Genomic DNA, 9,555 nt, shown 5'->3' on the forward strand with positions numbered 1-9,555 from the left:
GAGAAGAGAGCCGGTTGTTTAGTTTTCAGGCCTCCGAAACCGGGTCCGGTCGTTTAGCCACTACCTAATAAATACAACTTGTCAGTACTAGACCTACCAGTACCAGTAATACTACTAATACTAATAAGTAATACTAATAGTCTTAATGTAACGCTGTGGCTATATGCCCGGCAGCCGGGCACGGTCTTCGTTTTCCTAAATGCCCGGCAGTTCTTAACCCTAGCTCTAACCCTAACCCTAAACCTAACAAAAACCCTAACTCTAGCCCTAAACCTAACCCTAACCCTAACTAACAAAAACCCTAACTCTAGCCCTAAACCTAACCCTAACTCTAGCCCTAAACCTAACCCTAACCCTAATCCTAACTCTAACCCTAACCCTTGTTTACTTGAGAAAACGCTAAAAATTAAAAACTGCCGGGCATTTAGGAAATCGAAGACCGTGCACGGCAGCCGTCAGATATACGCCGGCTGCCGGGCATATAGCCACTGTGTTAATGTAATGCCGGCGGTGTAATGCCCCGGGGCTCAAGGATAGAGAACATGGGTCCCAATAAAACCAATGTGCCTAAACCTAACCCTAATTCTAACCCTAACCTTCCTTCTCCTCCTTCTTGTATAAAAACTGAATAGAAAATGTTGTGCAGCAATGATGCAACATCTAAAGAGTAAAGTTGTCCGAATTTGTAAGCGTTCCGTCTTGTCTCTTTAGTTGGGTTACACCAACTTTCACTTTCTGCTGGTTGCGTATGTAGGCATAAAAATTTTTGGGATGTGTCTTGAAGGAGTCTACTAAATGTTTTTCGTGGTCTCGTCTGGCGTTCCTGCACATCTCTCCGGCCTTGTTTCTCCGGCCTACTGTTGTAATCCCCTTTCCAAAAATTTAGACCTTTGCTAGTTCCATCCTTTTTCCCTGGTTCTAGAGAGGTGAGTAGGGTCCAAGACAGACCAACATGGTCACTTTTCCCTAGCGGTCCTAGAGTGATCATGTTTTCCACCGTGTGTTCATCGTTGGTAAATACCAAGTCCAGCATGGATGTGAGCTTTCCATTGACTAAGCGTGTTGGTCCCGTCACATGTTGGCATAATAGCATGTCCTGTGTTATGTCTAGGAGTTTACAGGGGAAACTGCATGGACTGTTCTCTCTCGGTGTAATACCTAACGGAGATATACATCTCTTAAATTGAAGTCGCCCATTATCAACAGATGCGTGTAGCTTTCTCTAGCCACTTTCGAAAATAATTCCAGTAAATTTTCATTGTTCACACTTGAGCTGGATAGCGTTCTATAGCATACCCCTATGAGTAAAGTTTCTCTGTTGCCCAGGTATACCTTGCACCATGTTGACTCGTTGAATTTTTCGTTATTTAGGGTCTTGCAGGGGGTGCTGCTCTTAATGAGTGGTTGATTAGTAGGGCTACTCCACCTCCTTCCTGTCCTTCCCGGTCCTTCCTGAATAGTGAATAGCCATTTAGCTTTAGTAGACCATTATTATTCAGTTACGCACACGTATTCGTATCTTAGAACAATATATACATGTAATGATGTATAGAAAAGTTCATATATTGTTCTCAGATTCATGTATTTTAGCCAATATATTCATGTATTTTATCTACTTTCCAGCAAAATGACAGAGTTTGTACCCGAACAGTCGCCACATGATACATCAACACTTAACACACAACATTCAACACACACACACACACACACACACACACACACACACACAAACTCACACATCATCGTCATCAACACACAACAGTCAACACTCAATTATATAATATATATGTTTTTTGCTTTGCATTTTCCAATATTTTCATGTCTGTACGCTGCGATTCAGCACGCGTCTTAGTCTCTAGCCTGGGCCTAGCCTGAACTAGTTTGATGTGGGATCAGATTTTGCAGTCTGTACGGGGTATTAGCCACAAGTTACTTTCTCGCTTCTTACTACGCGAAACAATTGTGGAGCCTGGTCGGGCAATTGGACCCACTGACTGATTCTGTGGCTGCTATATTTCATATGCATATTTTACCGATCAAACACTATTTATTTTTGCAATCAGTCTTCAATTCAACTGTCAATATACTAATTTAAATAATAATCATGGCATAATGCAACAAATACTTAACCTGGTGACATGAGGGTCAAAGTCCAGTTTCTCACACCCTGCATGACGGTCACCAAACTCCGAAATCCCTGGTCGGTTCCGATCAGTGCCACAGCATAACAAACAATGACAAGCTATTACGCATAATGGCGCGTACGTGTTATATGTAAGAATATGTGGTTGGAGAGTGGATGGGTTCGAATATATCACAATCGAATTGATTGATATTTCTATATGCTACCTGTGTGTAGACACGTATCTAAGCTTTGATCTATATCAGGGTTCTCCAAGAGCACTGCCGCCAGGCTATCGTTGAGCCCCGCCATCTTAAAATGCACCCGCCACTCTAAATATCATAGCCGCCATGCTAAATATCATAGCCCCTGGACTCCCCTAGCACGCAATTAAACCACCTTCGGCGATTTGCAACTAGGACCGTAAAGGCAGCACCCGCCATGCTATAATGAAAAAGCTTGGAGAACCCTGTATATGTGTGGGTTGGATTTCTCTATATGCTACCGTCCACTTTCCCACCGCATAGACCGATGAGTCTCAGAAAACGAGCCTCGGGTATGACCGCGCGTTCATATATTCACATTATTCATACATATAGCAGTGCACGCTTTATTAAATCATGTATCCTTATTGTATCCTGCGTTTCTTGTATTGATATTGTTAGTCTATGCAGGATTCTCCAAGCTTTTTCATTATAGCATGGGGGTGCTGCAGTATATGGGGGTCCGGGGGCATGCCCCCCAGAAATTTTTTGAATTGTAGAAGCTCTGAGATGCAATCTGGGACACTCTTTGTATAAATTTGAAGCACTGCATGTGGGGTGAAAATGTTTGTTTTGCATGGGCAAAGCCATCATAAAATTCAAAATAATAATGGAATAAAAATATATATTAAGAATTCTTGATGAGCGCGAAAACACTCGGATTTGAAGTATGAAAATGAACATTATTGTGCCAGCTAGCCTACACCAGTTGGTTGGGATTGATTGTCAGTTCAGATGCAAAATATTGAAAGCAAAAGGTTATACACCATAGATTAATTGGGTACTATAACACGCGTATATAAGATAGCCGAGTCGGTTTAGGGTTAGGTTAGGTTAGGTTGGGTTAGGGATAGGGTGACTGTTTGTACTTGTGTGTGTGACTGGCGTACCCGTAGCCTCGAGACATTACGATACGGCTGCCGTACGCGTAGCCTCTGCGTTTAAACAACGTGTATTAATTGTTTGAACTTCTTGTGTATACATCAGCATGGCGGCTATGATATTTAGAGTGGCGGGTGCATTGTAGGATAGCGGGGCTCGACGATACTCTTGGAGAACCCTGCTATGGTATGGGTCATTCAAGGAAACTGCTGTGTCGTTTATAGGCAAGCATATATGCAGTTTATGCGATGTTGTGTACCCATCCAGTTTGTCACAAATTACAGTTTAGTTTTGCCATTTCAGTTGGTCTATTTATAATGATCTCAAGCACACAGCTTTATGTTCTGTGCCTATTAAGTGCAGTAATCCTAAGCATGGACACATCATCGGAAAAACTTGCCAAACCTTTCGTGATCAACACATGGCCATTTACAAATGCAACTGTAGCAGGTATGGTTTTGAAATTCGTCACTCGTGTACAAGTTAAGGTCCCTGGTAGAAATTGTTCATATATCCATTATGTTATAATATTGAAAACCAGCTAAGTCACATTCACGTGAAAGATTTTATGTTCAGATTCATTCATATCTATACATTAAATTGTCATGCCTAAGCCCAAGCATGAACATACATATACGTTGATGTAAATATGAAACCCTACAGAGATATGGTTACGTACATGTGCCCTGCCTCTGCAGGACTATTTATTTGTATCTAATCTATACATTATGTTTATGGTTCAAGTATGCAATGCACCTCCTTCTTTGTTCCCTTTTCAAGCTTGGCGGGCACTTCAGGTCGGAACAGCGGTGGATGCTGTTGTAAGTGGCTGCTCGCAATGTGAACGGGAGCAGTGTGATGGAACAGTGGGTTTCGGAGGCAGTCCTGACGAGCGAGGGGAAACCACTCTAGATGCTATGCTGATTGATGGGTAAGCAGCGCAGGAGGCCTGCAACAAGTGAAGCTGTTTCCTAGCTAGAATGTTCGCCAGTGATTCTTTGGTGATCCTCTCCTAATAATACCACGTTAATCCTAAGGAATCCAGTGCACTATAAGATTTTTTCTCTATTGACATTTATAATTTGAGTGCGACTGTAAAATGTGTGGATTTTTCATTTATTAGTTTGTTTTTCTTTCAGTGCTTCTTGAGTTGCTAGTAAATTCTTGAAAATGATTATAATACCGTTCTGCAAATTCTGTAGAGCTACTCACGCGGTGGGTGCAGTAGCAGGGCTGAGAAGAGTAAAAGATGCGATTGCTGTAGCTAGGGCTGTGATGGACCACACGAAACACACACTGCTAATTGGAGATTTGGGTAATTAATGTGTATAGTGGCTTCAGTGCTATTGTCTGCATAGCCTTATTGTACTTATTGTACTTATTGTACATCCATCCATCTAGTTATTTATCACCTCTCCTATTTCTCTTTCTTCTATCTCCCTTACTCTTTTGCCCTTTTCGCATCCCTCTCATGCATTTATGCACTGCCCTAAATGCACTGTACATTATTTTGATACTAGTGCACAAATTTAATCCTCGTGCGTGTTTCTGATGTAGCTAGTGAGTTTGCGGTCGAGATGGGCTTTAGAGAGGAGAGTCTGTCTACACCTGCTTCGATGAAGAAATGGAAAGACTGGATCAGCAACAATTGCCAGCCGAATTTCAGACGTGTAAGTAGGGCTGATAGGGTCTATGTCTCCCTGGGTACTGCCGGAACGTACCCTGGTTACGGTCCGGTATACCGGAACGTACCCTGGTAACTATCTGATATGGTTAGGGTTAGGGTTAGGGTTAGGCAGTAGGCGTAGGCGACTCCCTAGACTCGTTAGTGGAGTAGGCGAGGTATGGTCCGGCATATTAGATAGTACCAGGGTACGTTCCGGTATATCGGACCGTACCCAGGGTACGTTCCGGCAGTACCCAGGGAGACATAGACCCTGGAAGCATAAGTAGGGTTTGCCCTTGGTCTTAAGCATACACAATAAGTGGAACGATAGCAGAGATGTACCGATGAAGCAATAAATCATAACAGAATGTTCTTCAATACGATACACCAAGAGCGACTAAACAGTACGTAGCGTGTTCACCACTATACAATGTGTGTTAAAAATATGAAAAATAACTAGTAACACTTTTCTTACACGGTGGGATGGTCTGTGTGTTGATAGGCTGTGGTTTTGGTTGGTGGTAGCTAGGTAGGTAGGTAGGTACATTATAGTATGTATGTCGGTTTGGCAGTCAGTCGGTCGGTGAAAGCTATAACTAATCTGCCTCTCTGTTTTGATGGAAAGAACGTCTCCCCAGATCCTGACTCCCACTGCGGCCCGTATAAGCCCATCAAGCAGAGCAGCCAGATGGTCAAGCAGTCTGTTAGCCGACCACGATTCAGTGAGGCAAACCACGACACGATAGGCATGATTGCCATGGACACAGATAACAACATGGCCGCAGGAACCTCAACCAATGGAGCAACGCACAAGGTTCCTGGGTATGTCTGGTCTAATCTGCTAACAGCCATATATATCAAGCTGGCTGTTACCAGCCGATATAATTTACTTTTAGATTATTATAATTAATTGACATTGCTTATTTTTAGCTCATCTGACATAGTCAGATGCAGCTTGTAGAATCGCATGATCGTCCGTCCGTCCGTCCGTCCGTCCGTCCGTCCGTGCGAGCATCCGTCCGTCCGTGCGAGCGTCCGTCCGTCAACAGTTGGGCACAATTCTTAACCGCTCGACGTACGGTCACGATATTTGGGACGTGGTGGGGTAATCCGAAAACGAGTTGGGATGTCGAAGCTGGGGGTCAAAGGTCAAAGGTCAAGAGGTGTAAAAGAAGGGGGAACATTCACTCCTTAAACTTAAGATAGGGAGGAACATGCAGACATTGCGGTCACAAATCTAAACGGCGTCGACCTAAACCGGCCGTGAAAGTTGGTGGATAGCATCATGTAAGGAAACATCACTGTGCCAAATTGAGTCACAGTCAAAGGCTAATGGCACAGGCAGATTTAGAACATTTTTCTGAGGACAAATGGTCTGCACCGGAGGCGATAAAGAACTTTTTTAGAAATCTCAGCGAGGTGACCTAGCATTTTTATGGCACATTATGAAAGACGCATGAAATCTACTTTCTGCGACATGCGAAGAGTAAAGGTGTCAATAACCTTTATGACCACCAAGAACAGGTTAAACATGGAGTTGTTGACTGTCTGTTAGAAAGTAACTCTGAACTGCCGGTTTTGCTAGCATCTATACTCTATGCTGCTTATGGCATGCCAATCGTAATAACATCCTGCGGATGTATGAGCTACAATGTCATGCAGGCAATTTCAAGCGAATTGGGTTAACGAAGTTTATCCCTGTAAATCGATAATTTTCTATGCCTTCTGTACTGTCAGTATGTTACAGTAACGTATGCCACTGTCCAGGCTACTCAGGTTCCCGTAGCGGTCTCCCAAAGTCTTATAATACTTATTTTGACAAAAAATTAAAATAAGGGCCTTTAGTATATTTTGGTGGAAATCTTAGAAAAGTACTAATTAGTCTATTTTTTAATTGTTTATAAACTGTTCTCGACTTAGAGTAAGAATTGTCTGTATATATAATACGAGAAGTAATTAAATCTTTGCTCTGTAATTAATTTTATTAATTTTTAAATTCCATAATTTTATAATAATTTTTATTTCATTGTATATAAAAGTCTTATTAGTTGTACTATTAGAATAGTCGTGTCTATCAGAAATCGCGTAAAAAAGTCTATTTTGCTTCCAGAAGGTTTTAAAGTCCTTATTCAACATGATGTCTAACTACTATAACCGCTGCTTACTGCCAGTGCATGTGTTGTGTACTGTGTAGGTTTTATGCCTGCAATTAATTGGTTAAGTGCAGCTCTCTATTGCACGCTTGTAGTCTTGCGAGTAAAGGATGAGTGCTTCCTATTCTGTCTGCAATATAGTTGTGCTACTGACTATGATGGGAAGCTATCCATCTTACATCTGAATAGACACTTAAACGTACGGCGCCATCCCTCCTCTCCGCGCCAACTGTCAATAAGATCCCAACGAACATTCCTTTGAGAAGGTTCCCTGATAACTAGCGGCCTGTTGCAATGTTTTGCCACGAGTTTCGAGGAAGCGTAGTATGTGAACACATTGGACTAACAGGTTACTAGAAATCCCACATCCGTCCAGCACAGAGCACCAGCAGTCACCTTTAGGATAGCGCTGTCGCCGCCCGGCGGCACTGTTTAGAACATCGTTTGTTAATCGTTTATAGAAATGTTGTTATTTAGTTAAGTTTATCTTTGTTTGTTTTTCTATTATTGTTAATTTAATCATTGTTTGTTGTCAGTTGTTCCCAACTTGCATAACTATTCCTGTAATATTGATTTATGCAATACAAATATTGTTAACGGGATCATTGCTGTCATCGTCACGATTGGCTTTGACATTGCCATGGCGATCCCAGCACGCGGTAACCATTGTCGTGTATTGCAGGCGCGTGGGAGACTCTCCAGCGGTCGGTGCGGGAGCATATGTTGACAACGACGTCGGGGGCGCGGCTGCGACCGGCGACGGAGACATCATGATGCGATTCCTGCCCAGGTGAGTGAGATTGTTTACTGCCACCTAGCAAGGGGGCATTGAACTAACGTGTCGTCGTGCAAGATGCAAATTTCAATTGATCAATCATTTCTCCACCAGCTCAGGTTAATGATAACCTAGCTGCCATGACTACAAGCAACTAGCTAGTTAGTACTAGCTTAGTTAAAGTATGTCACAGGCAAATGTCTCAGGTGGGATTTTATGCAGGCCAGATTTAGGCCCGACTCAATCACCCCATTCACAATCCAAAAAGATGCTAAAATTTACAATTACTGCATGTCCCTTATTCGGCTGTACATATTGAGTGGTGACCACTATTGTTTATCTAGACTGTTTTATTCGATAATTTTATCATAAACAGCAACGTTTTCGCTGCCTACTGCTGCATATTGTCACACCAAAAATTCACAAACGGGGATAATTCTTTCACAAAATATTGTACGGTACTGGACACAATTACCAAGACAAAACACGCGATTTGTCGTGATCTCTGGCTTTAACGACTGAACGAGTTTACGACTTAACGAGTTTACGACTTAACGACTTTAACGAGTAAATCGTTGTTGCGCTTGCAGCTACCAGGCTGTAGAGAGCATGCGGCAGGGCATGACGCCAGCGGATGCGGTGGCTGAAGCTCTGCGCCGCATCACGCGCGTCCACCCACAGTTTGAGGGCGCCGTCGTAGCTGCGAATGCCAACGGCGAACATGGTAAGTTGGTGAGTTGGCGATTGACACTCGCCCGCGCCGCAGTGGTGTCTGACAACTGTTTGCAAAACTCGTAGCTAACTGCATTTGCTTGGCTGATTCTGTCGCGTTCGTGGGCTGGTTGCCGTCATTGCCTGTGTGATTAAACAGACCAATGCAACGCTGTCCATGTTAACATTTTTTTGTTTTAAAATGAGTTCTGCGTTAAAACTGTCGTAAGAGAAAAAGCGGAAGTCGCGCGAAGCAGAATTAATTGTTTATCTCCGTTTTTAACATTTTCCGCTACCAGGTGCCGCCTGTGTCGGGTTTGAGTGGTTCAAGTACAGCCTGTATGACGTGAACGGTCTTCGGCTGGTAGACGTTCCTTGTCGTAGTTCTGCAGAAGAACATAAGCCACCTCTACATACGCTACAGGTAAATAGCTACATAGCTCACCATGACAGGGAGAGGTAGCAGCAGAACCGACGATGGCATCTAGAGTGCTCTGTGTGAATGTACTCATCAGTCGTAAAATATACGTTGCTCACCTTTTTCTTTGAGATTTCATAGATCTAACAGAACAGACGCCATCATCACACTAGAAGACTGACTGTATGAAAGTGGTGATATTGCTCTGTAAAAAATGCCACTCTATTTTCCAGAAAAGTGCTAAAAAGCCAGGAAGTTGCTTGTAATGGAGATGAGATTCAAAGTCATTGATGCACAACTCTATGTCAATTGTACGAGTGATTATCATAACTGTGATGCACAATGATTTGTAGCAAAGAAGAAGTCAGCCAATTGTATAATTAGTGGATAAAAATGGAATTTCTCCACGTAATACGTATGCCATGGCATGGCCAATATTGTTATCTTACAATAAACTAGTCCATGCCCGTTAGGTGGTCAGAACTTCTGTTACACATACACAGACACACGCGTGCGCGCGGTCGCATAAACACACACACACACACACACACACACACACACACAC

At 42.9% G+C, this 9,555-nt stretch overlaps 1 protein-coding gene across 1 annotated transcript; it reads left to right on the top strand.

Moving 5' to 3' along the window:
- Positions 1-3,406: 3,406 nt before the first annotated feature.
- Positions 3,407-9,499, top strand: LOC106819322 (N(4)-(Beta-N-acetylglucosaminyl)-L-asparaginase-like). Its single transcript, XM_014823970.1, has 9 exons — positions 3,407-3,717; positions 4,048-4,198; positions 4,470-4,582; positions 4,825-4,937; positions 5,559-5,755; positions 7,769-7,876; positions 8,452-8,585; positions 8,872-8,996; positions 9,224-9,499. The coding sequence occupies exons 1-9, from the start codon at positions 3,516-3,518 to the stop codon at positions 9,254-9,256; spliced, it is 1,176 nt and encodes a 391-aa protein (XP_014679456.1). The 5' UTR covers positions 3,407-3,515; the 3' UTR covers positions 9,257-9,499.
- Positions 9,500-9,555: the final 56 nt, after the last annotated feature.

Source organism: Priapulus caudatus, unplaced genomic scaffold, assembly GCF_000485595.1.
Source record: "Priapulus caudatus unplaced genomic scaffold, Priapulus_caudatus-5.0.1 Scaffold3162, whole genome shotgun sequence".
Lineage (NCBI taxonomy): Eukaryota > Metazoa > Priapulida > Priapulimorpha > Priapulimorphida > Priapulidae > Priapulus > Priapulus caudatus.

Coding starts and splice junctions, on each gene's coding strand:
- LOC106819322 (XM_014823970.1), top strand. CDS start 3,516: ATGTTGTGTACCCATCCAGTTTGTCACAAATTACAGTTTAGTTTTGCC. Junction 3,718..4,047: donor TACAAATGCAACTGTAGCAG/GTATGGTTTTGA, acceptor TCCCTTTTCAAG/CTTGGCGGGCACTTCAGGTC. Junction 7,877..8,451: donor ATGATGCGATTCCTGCCCAG/GTGAGTGAGATT, acceptor TTGCGCTTGCAG/CTACCAGGCTGTAGAGAGCA.